The following is a 19,804-nucleotide window of genomic DNA, read 5'->3' on the forward strand; positions in this document are numbered from 1 at the left end:
AGCGTAGCCCAGTGGTTAAGCGCCTGCTTGATGTGCAGTTGGTTTGGGATCGATCCCAGTTGGTGGGTCCATTTGGCTATTTCTCATTCCAGCCAGTGCACCACAACTGTTCTATGTGATATCCCGTCTGTGGGATGGTGCATATACAAGAGCCCTTGCTACTAATGGAAAAATATAGCAGGTTTCCTCTCTAAGACTATTTGTCGATGATTAAAAAAATGTGCTCTACTGGTGTCGTTAAACAAAATAAACATGATGAAATGTGACTTCAATTAGACTAGTCAGTTTGGATTTGTTTCTGTTCTATCCCCAGAAGAAGATCGCTTGGTATAGTCAATGCCAGAGGTTTGATCCCTCTGTGAACTTTTCTTTGTGCAATTTATTGACGGCACAAAATGGTTTATTAAACACCACCACACGATTTACAGGTTATAATTATTTAACACTTTCATTATGTTTTAAAGTAGAACTGCTTATTCATAGTAGGTTGCTAGGATACATACTTTCCTAATAATGTAAAATGTAGCAAACTGGAGTTATAAACGACAACAAAATTTGATGGTTTTTGGCTTATTCTGATAAGCCTGTTTAATTTAAATGTTCAGACTAGCTACAAATCTACATGTTCTTGCTACCAGTGTACCACTGGTACACCCCGAAAAGATGAGAACAACACTGGGTAAACAGGAAACATTTTGTTTTCTAAATCTTGAATAGAGATATTTCTAGTCGATTGAAATTTGATTAGCAACTACTATTTAACGTTTTAAAATTGAGTAGTGATCTCTGAAACTTGTGTAGTAAATCGCAACCCAATACTGAACAAAATGTTCCCTGGTAAATGTTAATACATATTCATTCTTTCAGAATACCGTAAATAAAATAAAAAAGAAGAAAAAAAGTTCTAGTGTATTTTTTCAACAAAAAAGAACCAACTGTAAAATGCAGTGTAAGAGCATTTTTTTCAAAAATAATTAATGTTGGCATATTGCATAGCATAGTGTATTCAAAGTCTGTCATATTTGTATAGATACACCACTACTTCCTGTGAGTAAACCTAAATCTAGTTTTCCTCTAAATCCAATCTCTTGAAAGGAAACGTATTTCAGTGTGTTGCATGTTGAAAACTCCACAGTGTCACAGACCCTCAGACTATCAACATTTCATCTGTTGTTAACTCGCGAGGCTTGCACAAGGAATGAAGTAACTGTATTTCATTTTCATAGCCGACACCGCCAGGTGTCTCCAGAATCATGGGAATGTTTTTAAACATCGATTCATTCATAACATAAGAAAAACCTTTGAGGCCAATTTTACCCTTTCCAATGTTCTCATGTAGATCTCTGTGACTTCCTCTAATCCCTGAAATATTAAAAAAAGAAACTTCGTTTAGACATTTAAGAATCATCACTGAATGAATTGATACTTACCAAGTGACTATTTACACTGATTTTTTTTCTTTGGCCGTGTGAACAAAATGGCTTTTTAAACACTACCTGGTTGAAGATTTTGGCAGCACAAAAAGTGCATTATTAGTGTTTCCTTAATTATTCATTCATTAGTGTAACCTAGTGAGTAGTGACCTACCCCCTGTCCCCTAAACCCCCAGCCCAAATGAAAAGCAAATTTATATATAAATGACCCTCCAGTTGCTTTCATCATCCTACATGTATGTATGCATGTTATGATTAGTGTCTGTACTTGGTCAACGGTGAAATGGGTAAAGGTAGTACTAAACCAAATAACTTCCAGCTGGGTCAAAGTTCGAGGTGCACCCACTTTTGATAGAGAAGTGAACACCACAAGTCCTGTGATTGGTTATAAATGTGAGTGTGTTGGTTGTTAAAAAAATTAGTTTCATCTGGGCTAAAAAAGTATGCATTTTATTTCATCTAGTACCACTGTGTCAAGTAGCCTTGTGCTTGGAACATGTATGGGGTACCTGTAAAAAAAAGTACTAAAATTTTGTGCAGAACTAGGGTAGTCATAGACGCTACCTGTTATCTCGGAAATGAGCAGCTTGACACCCACTTTTTTGTGATTCACTTTAAGGGTGAGGGGTGGTAGTATTTATATCCGTGGCGTCTATGTCGATTGATACGTTGCAGGTAGGAGTTTTAGCCACATATGTTACTATTGTCTATGGGATTTGATTTGGTAGTATACACCCTATAGAGATGCTGTGTGTTTCACTTGCCTACTGAATCGTTGATGTGCATAGCCTTCAGGTACTGGGAGCCAACAATGTCATCAAAACTCTTGACAAAGTTCTTAAATCCTTCTTCAGTTGCCAGATCAAATCCTGAAATATACTCACTATATGTAGTAACAGTTGGGTGTTTTCAATTAAATATGCTGGAATTTGGTCATTAAATTATCTTATTTTTTTATTTATATTGGTTTTATCAATTTTATCAATTAAAATAAATTACTCATTAAATGATTCCTTTTCCATAAAATGCTATAAGCCGAATTTACAAAGCCTGTTTTTGTCTACATATATTTCCAATGCTTGAACACCTGCGTTTAAGAAAAACAGGCTTCGTAAATTCGGCCTTATAATTTTAACTGACATATTCTTGCCATATTTTTCTGTTTTAAGGTATCCTACCTGCAAGGTTAGAAGTATGAGTTTAGTCTGATAAACTGTTAAGAGTGAAACAAAAACATTTAAAAAAAAACCTTTGTGGATCTTAGTGATCCAAAAATCAATCTAATTAATGTGTCCTTTTTGTATAAGCGTCGTATAATAAATGTTTGATGTTCAATCTGTAGATTACATTGGGATAGAAACCACAAAAGCAAAACCTGCACATGTTTGTAATAACTTGAAATGAGTACCTGCGGCAAAAGCATGGCAGGTATCAAGACAAACACCCACTCTTGATTTGTCCTTCACTTGTTCAATGATTCCGCTTAGCTCTTCAAACGTCCCACCAATTGTGTTGCCTTGGCAACTCATGTTTTCCAGCACTGACCAAAAACAAATCATACTAAAGTGAAGATCCATATTGATTATGAATACAATTAAGAGTTGAAATAATTGAGATTATTTAATATTGTACTAAATGTATGATGTAAAAAGTAATTTTTCTAAACAAAACAATTCTCAATGGTTTCCTTGTCAAGTATTAAGTAGCACCATTAACTGCATAAAAATAAAATCAATTTAAATTCACGGAATGTATGTAAAGCAACTGCTACGGCTATTTTGTGGAAAAATAGTTTTTGTTTAACGATACCTTAGCACTTTGGCTGTTTGGGGACTAAATGGTTATTTTGATACATTTTAATAATAACTGACTACAATTGGTCTCATTTTTGGGGTGGTCCTAATACCGAATTACCAAGACTATTCAGAATGATGAATGTTTGGTAAATATTGATTGTATTCCCGGTTGTCGTCAACAATGTCTAAACTGAAAAAAGTAATAAGGGATTACAGTGTATTGACAATTACAATGAACCGCTATGATCATCAGGTGTCAAGCCTGCTTTGGTTATTTGTGAGCTTGGGCCCGGTTATTAGTACACCATCAAGATTAGCAACTTGACTTTCTGACATGCTGGAATTTCATTTGGAAATGAAATACAGTTGATATCTTTCCACAAAACCAAGTTGAAAAATTCATTTGTTTAAATAAAATGTATGACTGCCCAGTCACTGCAATGTGGCCAACAAAATGTCAACGAATTCCAATCATGTTCAAAAATGAAATAACTTTATAATAACAAAGCACCTAATAAATGTATTGAATGATGTGTACTTCAGTTATTTAAAAAAATTTTTTATATGTTTTCATTTAATTTTGATTTCTTAATTGAGATGTGTAAGAACCGCAACACAAGCTAAGGTACTGTTGATAAATATAGACTGACAGCTAACCCAGAGCATGCACACATCACACTACCTGTTTATTAGGCTGATATAGATAATGACTGCTACCCACGGGACTGTGCAGTTTTTGAGGTAAAACTTGCATTAAATAAACATCATAGCACTAGATTATTTGTCCACTGTTCAGTTTAGACGGGTAAATATTCATATTAAAAGATGTGTTGAACCATTCGGAACACATCAGACCATCCGGCTTGCTCGGGTCTATTAATCAACATGGGAGTGTTTCTGGGACGAAGGCATTCTATCAACAGGTCGATAAGCATGTGCATGCTGCATGATATGGTCAAAAACTATTTTAAATATGCATTTTAAAATGTACTGCATCGAACTGCTTCAAAACTAGTGTTCGTTTCAGACTACTTCAATGCTGAAATACTTAATTTTGTGTCGGCCACTTATTTGCAGGTTTGATACCTTTGTCCAAGTAAATAAACATAAGACTATTTAATTACTTGTTAGAGTAATTAACTTTAACACTATGGCGAGGACAACTATCAAGATCTTACCATGTTATTTATTGTTTGTCGCTATTGTGACATGATAAGTAAATGCTGTGGCCGCAATTACCATTGGGTCTGACTTTACTAGCCATAACCTGTAACAGCGGGGTGGTCTTAATACTGGATTATTGTTACTATTTTTGGTCTTTACAGTAACCGGGATAGCCATTAGGTGGGCTTTCACTGTGCTTGCAATGCTCTATGTGAGAGAAAAACCCTACTATCTCCACTTATATGGATCTTTTATATACACATACCACACTGTCATCCTTTGATGTACATGTCAGTGGGGCCATTGGGTTATTTCTCCTTTCAGCCAGTGCACCACGACTGATATATCAAAGGCTGTGGTGTGTGCTATCCTGTCTGTGGGATAGTGCATATAAAAAATCTTTGCTACTAACGGAAAAATGTTGTGGGTTTTCTCTCGAAGACTATATGTCAAAATTACCAAATGTTTGACATCCAGTAGCTGATGATTCATAAAACAATGTGCTCCAGTGGTGTCATTAAAAAAAATAAAATCCTTTGATACACAAGTTATGAGATACATCAAATAAAACATTAATCACATCAGAAGACACACAGCCAAAAGGACACTGTACCATGTTTAAAGTTAAAACGTTTGTTTTGTTTAACAACACCACTAGAGCACATTGATTTATTAATCATCAGCTATTGGATGTCAAACATTTGGTAATTTTGACATATAGTCTCAGAGAAGAAATCCGCTACATTTTTCCGTTAGTAGCAAGGGATCTTTTATATGCACCATCCCACAGACAGAATAGCACATACCATTGCCTTTGATATATACTCTGTCAAAAAAAAATGCATAGGTGATAGGGAAAGAAGAAAAGTGATTTTACAAAATATTGTTTTTTTTGTACAATGTTGCTGAATGACCATGTTTGTAAATGTTCCTGGAATGGGACAGCATGCCCAAATGCACCCTAAAACAAATTTAACGCATGTTGTGCGACAATTGCAGGAAATCGGCGTGAAATGGTCAGATTTTGGCGAATGTACGTGCAACTCGGGGAAAAGATTGGGGTAGTGATGGGTATTTAAAGCTGCAATGATCATTTTCATTTTGACGTAGACGAGTTACAAGATGCCAAGACTAAACCTGCCGAATCAAAACATTGCAATAGGCTGCCTCCAGTTAGGTGAATCACAGTCAGCAGTCGCACGCCACATGAACGTCCATCAGAGCACCATTTCACGTCTCTGGGACAGGTATCAGCAGTTTCAGTCAAATGAAGACCGGCCCAGACGTGGATTACCTCGCATAACAACTGCAGCACAAGATCGCTACATCCGGGTTCTGCACTTGCGTCACTGAACTGCCACAGCAACAAACACTGCTGGACGCATACCTGGTTTGAGAAGGGTGTCTGCACAAACCATTTGAACCGACTTCGAGAAGCTGGTTTACAGGCTAGGAGACCATATGTTGGCCCCATCCTGCGACGTCAATATCGGCATTTATGTGTTCGCTGGTGCACAAATGTACAGGTGTGGAACTTGGGAAACTGGCGGCGAGTATGGTTCAGCAACGAGTCACGTTTCCTTCCACAGTGACTTGATGGACGACAACGTGTTTACAGATGCCGCAATGAACGTTTTGCCACAACAGTGTCGCCCAAGTTGACAGATTCGGTGGAGGGAGTGTCATAATGTGGGGAGCCATCTCATACACTGGCAGAAGTGAACTTGACAGCTGTATGCTACTGGGATGAAATTCTTTGCCATCAAATGCTTCCCATTTTGGATCAACAGAGAGGACTCTTTCAGCAGGACAATGCCAGGCCTCATATGGCACGTGTAACAATGGATTTCCTACAGAATGAGAACATTAATGTGCTGCCATGACCATCAAGATCGCCAGGTCTCAACCCCATTTGAACATCTATGGGACGAACTGGACAGATGTGTACGCCAGTGTAACCCGGAGCGATAGACCCTTCCGCAACTGTCACATGCACTGCAGGAAGAATGGGCTAGGATTCCACGTGCCCGGATTCAGAGACTCATTCAGTCTATGCCAAGGAGATGTCGCGCAGTGATTGCCGCTGCTGGTGGCCACACAAGGTACTGATTTTAGCGCCGACATCATATAACCGTAAATAAAATGTGTTGAATGTGTCGTTAAATAAAACATTTCATTTCGTGCGATGCTGTTTCGTGACGAAAACGCCTCCACTGCCGTCAGTCCATAGCAAGAACATTGTCACATACTCATGTCGAATTTTACTGTGATACGATCATAAATAACGAAATTATGCCACTTTGTATTAAAGAGATAATTCTATGAATATTTTGCCTATGCGTTTCTTTTTTGACAGAGTATACAAGTTGTGGTGTACTGGCTTGAAGAAGAAATAGCCCAATAGGCCCACTGACGGGGGCATGTCCAAAAATGCAGCAACATGTACATGCATGTTCTAGAAACATGTTTATATTAAGTACTTTATAACATCATTTTTAAAGAATTGCAAAGAATTATATTTTGTTTAAATATAAATATATTGGTGTAAAAGACAAATGGAAGAACACTATGTCCAGTACATACCTGTAATGACATACTTTGTCTGAGAATGACCAATGTTAATACTTTCAGCTATTGTATGCAAACATTTTTCAACAGATATTGCACCACAAGTGGATCCTGAAAAAAAAGTTTTTTGTTTTTTTAATTTAAGCATGCACTAACGAACTACCGGTAATTAACATCCAATTACAAATATTATCAACGAATAAATAAATTTCTAACTGTATGGTTTTGAAGGTGAAATATAAAAATAATATATATAATACTTTTCTGGGGACAAGAATGTCGGAAATGGGAGTAAGCTTCTGTAGATAATTTATTTTCACATTTAGCCTACATCCTAGTGAGGAGGCTGACCAGATACAAGTTTTGAAAAAAGACACCAAAGTATTTGAAAGTGCACAGCAATCTTTCCCAGAACACCACTGGATTGTCACGGTGCTTCAATTTCCCCAAACCACCCTTGGACCTGTACCTACTAGTCTTCATATGCAATATAGTCATCATATATATACACACCACAATTTCGATATTTTAGTAATTAATGGACCTTCTTTGTGGCATTTCTAATAAAAAATTCTACCAAAAACCATATGGATGTCAGACATTTTATGTAATGTGAATCCACAAGAAATGACTGATAAATTTAGAATTTGACATTAATAAATAACACAGAGGATAACAAACGAGTTACAAGTTATTATCAAATTTATGTCCCGAGTGAAATAATTTGCTGTTGTTATGAGGGACATAAATTTGATAATAACTGGTACTGTGTCTGTTATTCTATATATTACCACAGCCATTTTTTACTTTATTTAAGAAACCTTCTGTTTTCATTATGACTACATTTATATAGAAGTAATGTTATGACTTCATATTTTATTCAAGATCACAGATCATGTTTAAAAACAAAAGTTCTACTATTAGCAATATTTAATACTACTATTTAAATGTTTATTCTGTGAAAAGAATTAGTAATGATTTGTATTAAAATAGCATTCTATTATAAATTAACCAATAAAAAGTGAGAGACATACATTGTAAATGCAAATTAACACTTTAAAGTATGTGACATCATTGTGTATGTTTGCCCAATTGTGATGACAACATATTTAGTACCGGCAAAGTCACTGGTTTGTAAGCATCAAATTGTCCAATAATATTGTACGTTACACCAATGCATGATTTTTATTTTTATACTTATGAGTGCCCACTGGGGTAACAAATCATAATTATTTTCTGAACATGGAAATGATGATCCAGTTTTGTTTCTTAAACACAGGTGTTTAAGCATTGTAAATACATGTAATTACTCATGTGTAAGTCAAAAACAGGCTTTGTAAATCGAGTCCAATGTTTTCTAATAGATACTGATGTTACTATAATCTAAGGCGATTTTCTTGATTTTCATTTATGGAAATCTAGTCTTCTGGATTCACATCGAAACAGGAGCCCTGATTGGTTGGTATCCACTGGGTTTCAGCTGGTAGTGGGATACAAACCCAGCATCTACCAGTCTTAAACTGTACAACATGACCACTGCATAAACATGCTAATAAATTATTTTATTATGCACTGTTGAGTACATGTATAGTGAGTCCTGTTCTGTGATCTATGGTCTGTGATACCTGGATGGAAATTATACAGCATGAGTCCAAGTGTCTCGCATCGACACAGTTCATCAACTAGCAGATCCCGACTCTTCTGTAGCTTATCAGGGTCAGGAGATCCCAGATTCATCAGGTACGACGCATGGGGCAAGATCATACTGGGGGGAAAACCATGTTCCTGAAGTGCACAGTATCAGATAGCAGAAGATATAGAAAACAAACAAACCATAAAACAAAGATCTCACGTAACCACAAACGGTGTAATCAACAGCTGTCTCCAGGTTTGAACAGACAGTAACACCCTATAGTCTCAATACCTTTCAGTTAAATTTACATAGAGAATTACAGGTGATTTTTGTGACAGAATTGTCACAAACACAAGACATTATGCTAGTTAGAAAGCATGTTTAAATTTTTATATCCAAACTATACTACAATCTCACAAGGAAACCTACAGCAATCAAATAAAATTAATGTACTAGTACCCGGTAGTAGTAAATTAATACATGTAAGTAAAATAATTTTAAAACCTTTTTGTTACTCAAATGCAGTTAACTTACTAGGGTAAACATATCAAAAACATGTACATTTGTATCCTTATAAAAGATTATATTCTTATCAAAATGTCAGTTTTCTATGATTGACCCAACATCCTGGTATTAGATTTTTTATTTTTTTTATTTTAGATTAAGATACAACATTTAAAAAAATCCCAGTAATGGCTAGGTTACAATGGATATTACTAGTATTTAAATATTTGAACACAAACATTATTATCTGAAAACAAGTATTACTATTTAAATGTCTGAATACAAACATTACTATATAAATGTTTGAACATAAAAATTACTATTTAAATGTTTGAACATAAACATTACTATTTAAATGTTTCAATATAAACATTACTATTTAAATATTTGAACACAAACATTATTATTTAAATGTTTAAATACAAAGAAATAAATATTTAAATGCTTGAACATAAACATTACTATTTAAATATTTGAACACATGCATTTAAATGTTTGAACACAAACACTACTATTTAAATGTTTTAATACAAACCATGCATGCAGCTCGAAACTTGACGGCCACATCCTCTTGGAGCGGTTTTGAGTTCCACTGCCGCTGGTTTCTCAGGAACAGGCCAAAGGATGAGGCACCAATCTGAACTGCTTCCATGACAGATTTGTGTACTCCACCTGTCAAACATTGTCAGCCATTAATTGCTCCCCGAACTTAAGTTATGGTGAGCCATTTAAGACATTACCATATTGATAACCAGGGCTTCTAGATTATGCCCCACTCCCATGGCTAGTGATACTCAAAGTGGGGCTAGTAAATAACTACTATTGCCATGCCCGACGGCTAGTGAATAACATTTCTCAAATGGTGCAGTTAAGTCTATTTTGTAAATATGAATATGCTTTCTCCACCCCAAACCCCCAGTGTTAGTGTTTTTAAGCTCTATCACCCTCTTTAGGTGACATATCTGATTACTATTATTATTTAGTAAAATTGTATTAACTTAATGTAAAGTAGGGCTAGTTAATTTTTTATTGTGGCTAGTACATTTTTAAAATCACTGATCCCATGGCTAGTGGATTTTATAAAAATTCTAGAAGGCCTGGATACCATATAAAAATGCACATGCTAATTAATGGGATGGGATGGGAACTCTGTTTACGTGCCCATATCCACAGAGGTTCAGGCACGCCCACCTCGGATTTAGCCTCTGACTTCGCCAGTGACCAATTCCGGGGCAGGAGAGGGTAGGGGAAAGAGGAGTGTAATATGAAGGGGGTAATTTAGAAACGTGGTCTGACCACTTACAACAAAACATAAAATAAATAGGGGACTTAAAACTTTATACTAATATTACTTTAAATTAATATATTTTGGAAGCACCTCAATCTAATTAAAATTAGCTCCACTATTACATGTGGATCTAACATCAGCCAGTTGGAGCTCATGTCCACCAATCAAAACCTTACTTGCAGAATCCTGCCAGTGATTTAAAAATAATTTGAAAACATTCCGAATTATCCTGAGGGTATACGATATGTTTCATGTGAATTACGAATGCCTTATTTAGACCAGTAGAACTAATTTTAATCAGATTGCTAACAACACTGCATAGTCCCCAATGTCCAGGTAACATTTCGTCTGTAAATGATAATTTAAATATTGATCAATCACACTTCGCCTTTTATAATGTTATTTGGGAGCATACAAATTCTAAAAATATCGGGCGAGTCTATTTTAGTGGCTGCAGTACAGCGAACCATACCAATACGTACGGGGTGGGTTATCAGTCTTCAGTTTTACATTACAAATTATTTATTTTATAAAATAAAACATGTTTTAAGGCATTCGTAATTCACATGAAACATATCGTATACCCTCAGGATAATTCGGAATGTTTTCAAATTATTTTTAAATCACTGGCAGGATTCTGCAAGTAAGGTTTTGATTGGTGGACATGAGCTCCAACTGGCTGGTGTTCAATCCACATGTAATAGTGGAGCTAATTTTAATTAGATTGGAAGCACCTATTCAAATAAGATTAACTCAGGTTATATGGTTATATTTAATATTTAGTAGGTGCAGTATATTTTTCAATCGGGCTGGTCTAAAAGCCTAATATAATAAAAAAAACAATAAATAATATAATATTTATTTATAATAATACATTTAATTACTTTTAATCTTAAGCCCTGGACTAATTAATGGGAACTACAATTACTACTTGAACTACTCTTATGTGAGTGATGAGCAGCAAGAGCGATAGCTCCCCTTAAACAGTGAGGTCTGCAAAAACATTTGGTTAATAACAAAAAGATGTAATTAAAGAGATGCCACATATATCAGTTTCCAATCAGCATTGTTATAAAATTTTGCTTATTTGTACCTGAAGCCACCCACATACTAATTTTATATGGACACAGTGATAACAAATGAAGAAGAGAAACATTGTGTTTTACTTTGAGCAGATGCATGTATAACAACTGGGAACTGGGAACTCTATTTACGTGCCCATGTCCATTGAAGGTTCAGGCACGCCTGCCCCGGACTTAGTATCTAACTTCGCCAGTGACCAATTCCGGGGCAGGAAGGCATGTATAACAATGATTTACCTTGAACAGATATACTTATGAGTATCTTACTTTAAGCAGATGCATGTACAAGAGTGTCTTACCTTGAGCAGATACATGTACTTGAGTGTTTAACTTTGAGCAGATACATGTACTTTAGTGTTTTTCCTTCAGCAGATTCACCTAATTGAGTGTTTTACTGTGAGCAGATACACATACTTGAGTGTTATACCTTGAGCAGATTCACCTAATTGAGTGTTTTACCTTGAGCAGATACATGTACTTGAGTGTTTAACTTTGAGCAGATACATGTACTTTAGTGTTTTTCCTTCAACAGATTCACCTAATTGAGTGTTATACCTTGAGCAGATACATGTACTTGAGTGTTTAACTTTGAGCAGATACATGTACTTTAGTGTTTTTCCTTCAGCAGATTCACGTAATTGAGTGTTTTACTGTGAGCAGATACACATACTTGAGTGTTATACCGTGAGCAGATTCACCTAATTGAGTCTTTTACCTTGAGCAGATACATGTACTTGAGTGTTTAACTTTGAGCAGATACATGTACTTTAGTGTTTTTCCTTCAACAGATTCACCTAATTGAGTGTTTTACCGTGAGCAGATACATGTACTTGAGTGTTTAACTTTGAGCAGATACATGTACTTGAGTGTTTTACCTTGAGCAGATACATGTACTTGAGTGTTTAACTTTGAGCAGATACATGTACTTTAGTATTTTTCCTTTAGCAGATTCACCTAATTGAGTGTTTTACTGTGAGCAGATACATGTACTTGAGTGTTATACCTTGAGCAGATTCACCTAATTGAGTGTTTTACTTTGAGCAGATACATGTACTTGAGTGTTTAACTTTGAGCAGATACACCTACTTGAGTGTTTTACCATGAGCAGATACACCTACTTGAGTGTTTTACCTTTAGCATACACCTGAGTGTTTTACCTTGAGTAGATACACCTACTTGAGTGTTTTACTTTGAGCAGATACACCTATTTGAGTGTTTTACTTTGAGCAGATACATGTACTTGAGTTACTTTGAGCAGATATGCCTACTTGAGTGTTTCACCTTGAGCAGATACATGTACTTTAGTGTTTCACCTTGAGCAGATACATGTACTTGAGTGTTTTACTTTGAGCAGATACATGTACTTGAGTGTTTTACTTTGAGCAGATACATGTACTTGAGTGTTTTACTTTGAGCAGATACACCTACTTGAGTGTTTCACCTTGAGCAGATACATGTACTTTAGTGTTTTACTTTGAGCAGATACATGTACTTGAGTGTTTTACTTTGAGCAGATACACCTACTTGAGTTACTTTGAGCAGATACATGTACTTGAGTGTTTCACCTTGAGCAGATACATGTACTTTAGTGTTTTACTTTGAGCAGATACATGTACTTTAGTGTTTTACTTTGAGCAGATACACCTACTTGAGTTACTTTGAGCAGATACACCTACTTGAGTGTTTCACCTTGAGCAGATACATGTACTTTAGTATTTCACCTTGAGCAGATACATGTACTTGAGTTTTACTTTGAGCAGATACACCTACTTGAGTTACTTTGAGCAGATACACCTACTTGAGTGTTTCACCTTGAGCAGATACACCTACTTGAGTGTTTCACCTTGAGCAGATACATGTACTTTAGTGTTTTACCTTGAGCAGATACATGTACTTGAGTGTTTTACTTTGAGCAGATACATGTACTTGAGTGTTTTACTTTGAGCAGATACATGTACCTGAGTGTTTTACTTTGAGCAGATACACCTACTTGAGTTACTTTGAGCAAAAACATGTACTTGAGTGTTTTACTTTGAGCAGATACATGTACTTGAGTGTTTTACTTTGAGCAGATACGCCTACTTGAGTGTTTTACTTTGAGCAGATACACCTACTTGAGTGTTTCACCTTGAGCAGATACATGTACTTTAGTGTTTTACTTTGAGCAGATACATGTACTTGAGTGTTTTACTTTGAGCAGATACACCTACTTGAGTTACTTTGAGCAGATACATGTACTTTAGTGTTTTACTTTGAGCAGATACATGTACTTGAGTGTTTTACTTTGAGCAGATACATGTACTTTAGTGTTTTAGTTTGAGCAGATACATGTACTTGTCTTTTACTTTGAGCAGATATGCCTACTTGGGTGTTTTACTTTGAGCAGATACATGTACTTGAGTGTTTTACTTTGAGCAGATACATGTACTTTAGTGTTTTACTTTGAGCAGATACATGTACTTGAGTGTTTTACTTTGAGCAGATACATGTACTTGAGTGTTTTACTTTGAGCAGATACATGTACTTGAGTGTTTTACTTTGAGCAGATACACCTACTTGAGTGTTTCACCTTGAGCAGATACATGTACTTTAGTGTTTTACTTTGAGAAGATACATGTACTTGAGTGTTTTACTTTGAGCAGATACACCTACTTGAGTTACTTTGAGCAGAGACACCTACTTGAGTTTTACTTTGAGCAGATACACCTAACTGAGTGTTTTACCTTGAGCAGATATATGTACTTGAGTGTCTTACCTTGAGCAGATACATGAGCCCCCACAAACATTGGACAGTGGAGACATTTCCTCCCTGTCTTCACAACATGCCCCTCTTTCTTGACATCTTCAGTTCTTCTTGTTGTTTTCTGAACCTCTTTCTTCACCTCTGTCATCTGCTCATCTTTTTTACTTCTAGATTTTTTTACCTCTTTCTTCAAAGGTTTTTCATCAATGTTTGTAATTCTATTTGTAGCGCTTTGTTTTTTGGATTGAGGTTTCTTTTTTGTAGAGATTCTCTTCTCTTTCTTTCTTACCAGTTTCAAAGCTGTTTGAAGACTTTCACTTTCTGTTACTTTGGTCTTCAATTTTTGTTTTGGTGAAACTGTGTTTGAGACTGATAATGAACCAACATTATTTTCTGAGGACATATGCTGCATGTCTTCAGTTTCTGTTTTCGTTTCCAAATATTCTGACTTCGGTTTTTTCATTCTGACTGAAGCATGGCATCCATTCGACTTGTGTTTTCTGGCTTCCCTTTGTGTGTATCTATATGATCTGGATTCCATCTAGAGTGACAATAACAAAAACTACATATGTCTATGTTCGGCATGGCAAACACTTTAACATTAAAAATGTCATGTAACAGATGAAACCCAGATAAAGAATATTTCATCAAGAGACATGAATATTCACATTATGTCCCAAAATAGGAAGAATGACCAATATAGATCCATGCTTGCAACATTACTAACGGACATGTGAAGTGGGGGAGGGTACATGTTATAGTGCGGGAGGGTACATGTTATAGTGGGGGAGGGTACATGTTATAGTGGGGGAGGGTACATGTGAAGTGGGGGAGGGTACATGTTATAGTGGTGGAGGGCACAAGCACATTTATAAAATTTATAATATATAATAATATAGTAGAACAATTTGTTTTAATGTTTTGGCTCTTGTGTCTCCCTTCCCCCACCCCCACCTTCCCAGTGCTTTTAGTCACATATGTTACAACTGTCTATGATATTTGATTTCGTGGTATGTATCCTATGTGAGTCACTGTCAATTTGATTGATATCAGCTCAACTGGTGTAGCTTATTGTAATCAGATTGATATTGTGCTACAATGTTGGGTTTTTGGGGTGTTAAACTTGTTAATTTAGACTAGATACACACACCTACACACACACCCCCCCCCCCCCCCCCCCCCCCCACCCCCACACCCACGTTTTTTCTCAGTAGTTCCAGTTTGGTTTTTTGTAGCCAAGTACTATTTCCATTTGAGAGCTAATGCGAACATTTGGACAGTTATAATCGCTCTCTGCATATTGTAACGAAAACAGGGGATTTTTGTCTACCACCAAATATAGGTAGGCAATGATTCCCACTCTAATACAACAATAATACTATGTTTGACATTAAATATCAATACATTGATCATTTTCCAGTTAGCCAATAACAAATATTTGACATATATTAATCACTAATATACACACACTATATATGGAGAAAGTAACAGCACCCCCATTCAACAATGTTTATAAAAAATGTACGTCGTTTTGCCATATGCTTGCAGCTGCAGCCAGTTGCATTACAGGGCTATGAGAATGTGTGCAATGCAATACAATAGTATGATTTGGCGTCCATGTTTAGTGCTGTAATTAAGATACATAATGCTATTTTACTGTATTCCTTAGTCTCATTATCCTCTAGTGTAAGTGTCGGGTACTTGGGTCCGGGTCGAGTTTGACCCTCGAGTACTCAAGCCCAATATTTTACTGTATTCCTTAGTCTCATTATCTAGTGTAAGTGTCGGGTACTTGGGTCTGGGTCGAGTTTGACTCTCGAGTACTCAAGCCCAATATTTTACTGTATTCCTTAGTCTCATCATCTAGTGTAAGTGTCGGGTACTTGGGTCCGGGTCGAGTTTGACTCTCGAGTACTCAAGCCCAATATTTTACTGTATTCCTTAGTCTCATTATCCTCTAGTGTAAGTGTCGGGTACTTGGGTCCGGGTCGAGTATGACTCTCGAGTACTCAAGTCCAATATTTTACTTTATTTCTTAGTCTCATCATCTAGTGTAAGTGTCGGGTACTTGGGTTCGGGTCGAGTTTGACTCTCGAGTACTCAAGCCCAATATTTTACTGTATTCCTTAGTCTGATTATCTAGTGTAAGTGTCGGGTACTTGGGTCTGGGTCGAGTTTGACTCTCGAGTACTCAAGTCCAATATTTTACTTTATTTCTTAGTCTCATCATCTAGTGTAAGTGTCAGGTACTTGGGTCCGGGTTGAGTTTGACCCTCGAGTACTCAAGCCCAATATTTTACTTTATTTCTTAGTCTCATCATCTAGTGTAAGTGTCGGGTACTTGGGTCTGGGTCTAGTTTGACTCTCGAGTACTCAAGCCCAATATTTTACTGTATTCCTTAGTCTCATCATCTAGTGTAATTGTCGGGTACTTGGGTCTGGGTCGAGTTTGACTCTCGAGTACTCAAGCCCAATATTTTACTTTATTTCTTAGTCTCATCATCTAGTGTAAGTGTCAGGTACTTGGGTCCGGGTTGAGTTTGACCCTCGAGTACTCAAGCCCAATATTTTACTTTATTCCTTAATCTCATTATCCTCTAGCGTAAGTGTCGGGTACTTGGGTCCGGGTCGAGTTTGACCCTCGAGTATTCGAGTCCAATATTTTACTTTATTCCTTAATCTCATTATCCTCTAGCGTAAGTGTCGGGTACTTGGGTCCGGGTCGAGTTTGACCCTCGAGTACTTGAGTCTAATATTTTACTTTATTCCTTAGTCTCAATATCCTCTAGTGTAAGTGTCGGGTACTCGGGTCCGGGTCGAGTTTGACCATCGAGTACTTGAGTGTAATATTTTGGACTAGTGGAGGCCCTAATAACCCTCCAAATGTCCATCTACCTCTCGAACAGAAGAGTACTCTGGCCAGGCTTAGTCTCAATATCCTCTAGTGTAAGTGTCGGGTACTCGGGTCCGGGTCGAGTTTGACCATCGAGTACTTGAGTGTAATATTTTGGACTAGTGGAGGCCCTAATAACCCTCCAAATGTCCATCTACCTCTCGAACAGAAGAGTACTCTGGCCAGGCTTAGTCTCATTATCATCTAGTGTAAGTGTCGGGTACTCGGGTCCGGGTCGAGTTTGACCATCGAGTACTTGAGTGTAATATTTTGGACTAGTGGAGGCCCTAATAACCCTCCAAATGTCCATCTACCTCTCGAACAGAAGAGTACTCTGGCCAGGCTTAGTCTCATTATCATCTAGTGTAAGTGTCGGGTACTCGGGTCCGGGTCGAGTTTGACCCTCGAGTACTCGAGTGTAATATTTTGGACTAGTGGAGGCCCTAATAACCCTCCAAATGTCCATCTACCTCTCGAACAGAAGAGTACTCTGGCCAGGCTTAAAATAGGAAGAAAACAAAAACTGCTTTGGAAATAAAATAAAAAATTCTTCTTTTTTTTTTACCAGTACAGTTGTAAAAAAAGAAAAACCATTGTTCAACATATAAATAAAACAGCAATGCACACCCATACTATCATAGTGCTCACTGCAGAATGCAGTCCACTCGCAGTCAGATGTTTTTGCCTTGTATATATCTTGCTGTTTTATATTGTTAAAATAATGACCAATGTTTTAATAAACTACACATAAAAATCCATAATAGTTTTATTTTTAAAGCACTTTCCTTTTCCTTGCATAATGCCATGCAAAACTGAAGTAACTGGCCTAAAACACTTCAAATGGTGACTGGAATGAGGTATATATAGTTGCCAGAAGCTGCTTAACTTCACAGTGCTAATCACATGATACTCTCACTGGGTTATTACATAATTAGGCCTTCACTAACACTGGGTTATTAAAGTGTGCACTGTCCCTTACACAAGCTATTCTGATTACTCATAACAATTAGGCCTTCACTAACACTGGGTTATTAAATTGTGCACTGTCCCTTACACAAGCTATTCTAATTACTCATAACATAATTAGGTCTTCACTAACACTGGATTATTAAAGTGTGCACAGTCCCTTACACAAGCTATTCTGATTACTCATAACATAATTAGGCCTTCACTAACACTAGGTTATTAGAGTGTGCACAGTCCCTTACACATGCTATTCTGATTTATACACAACAAAAATACTTTGATTTAGAAACAAATAGACTGGGTTATTAAAGCATGCATAGTCCATTACACCAGCTATTCTGATTAATAGACAGCAGAAACAGGCCTTCACTCATACTGGGTTATTAAAGTGAGCACAGTCCCTTACACAAGTTATTCCGATTTGACAAATACGCTGCATGGGTTATTAAAGTGTGCACAGTCCCTAATGAGCTATTCTGATTAATAGACAAAACAGAAATCATACAGTTATTAAAAACTTAATAATCCCGTATTTAAGTGTGAACATTTGTTTAAAACATACTGTCCGTAACTTAATATTGCTAAAGAATTACATATTTCTTACTCTTTGGCTTACCTCAAAACCAGCTCGTCTTTAAACAAACTGGGGGTTACCTCCCCTTATGATGGCCGTCATCTAACAAAATTCCCCCTAAAACTTATTTTTTGGAGACACATACACACAATTGAATTGAAGTAGCCTATCAGGGGCATGTGGATTTATTTAAATAGTTTGTTTTGCTTTGTTTTATTTTCGTTTTTGTTCGTGTTTTGAGAGCGGTTTCACAACTACACCGTTACTGTTACGGATAGTCGTAGATCACCTCTTAAAGTGTTGTTGACGTTGAAGCAATTTATGATTAAATGGTATGCTAAATGTAATAAATATATTGACTAATATATAATTTTTAAAAGAGTTATATATAGCCCTTCTGATAATGCCGTCGTTTTTAAGTCACAAACCGCGGCGATCTGCGAAACCAGCCAAAAGTTTAATTCGAGATCTAATTGATTGGTTCCCGAAGTGGCCATTTGGTTTATTGTGAAGCGTATAAACCAGTCTAGCGGAAGTTTTAGGCCCGTTAAACGATTTGAGCTCTTACCGAATCACGAATAGAAGCCTGTTTTTCAGCAATCTAATTAAAATTAGCTCCACTGGTTAATCACTGGTAGACCAGTAGAGATTATTTCAGTCAGATTGGTTTTTCGGCCCATTAGCATTAGCTATCAGTATCCGTAACAGTAAGGGTGTGGTTGCAAAACGTCGAAATTAATATTAAATTTTAAAATTCCATACTCCGCCTGGTTTTGAGATAATTTATGATTACCGTACTTGTTGATGTTGTGAATATGTCAGTTAGGTATTATTATAAATTACTAAAACTATGTAAGGAATATATAGCCCCCTCGGTAGCATGTACAAATTATAAATATTAGCTCCAAAGAATTGGGTATAGTATTTGGTGTGCCTCAAGGCTCTATTCTTGGGCCTATTTTATTTCTTATGTTTAGAAATGATCTTCCATTATCTACCCAAAATGTCAGTGTAGATATGTATGCAGATGACACATTACACACATCTGACAGACATGTGTCTGTAATAGAGGTTACGTTACAAACAAACTTAGATTCCGTAAACTCTTGGTGCATCAATAGTAATATGTCTATATACCCATCTAAAAGTACATGTATGTT

The 19,804-nt window shown here is 36.5% G+C and overlaps 1 protein-coding gene across 1 annotated transcript; it reads right to left on the reverse strand.

Moving 5' to 3' along the window:
* Positions 1–554: 554 nt before the first annotated feature.
* On the reverse strand, positions 555–18,763 carry LOC121378802 (probable endonuclease 4). The gene is made up of 8 exons (XM_041507124.1): positions 18,687–18,763; positions 14,224–14,752; positions 9,634–9,770; positions 8,587–8,746; positions 6,977–7,072; positions 2,842–2,973; positions 2,198–2,302; positions 555–1,362 (listed from the first exon to the last, which is right to left on the reverse strand). The coding sequence occupies exons 2-8, from the start codon at positions 14,750–14,752 to the stop codon at positions 1,148–1,150; spliced, it is 1,374 nt and encodes a 457-aa protein (XP_041363058.1). The 5' UTR covers positions 18,687–18,763; the 3' UTR covers positions 555–1,147.
* Between the last annotated feature and the right edge of the window lie 1,041 nt (positions 18,764–19,804).

Source organism: Gigantopelta aegis, chromosome 8, assembly GCF_016097555.1.
Source record: "Gigantopelta aegis isolate Gae_Host chromosome 8, Gae_host_genome, whole genome shotgun sequence".
Taxonomy (NCBI): domain Eukaryota; kingdom Metazoa; phylum Mollusca; class Gastropoda; order Neomphalida; family Peltospiridae; genus Gigantopelta; species Gigantopelta aegis.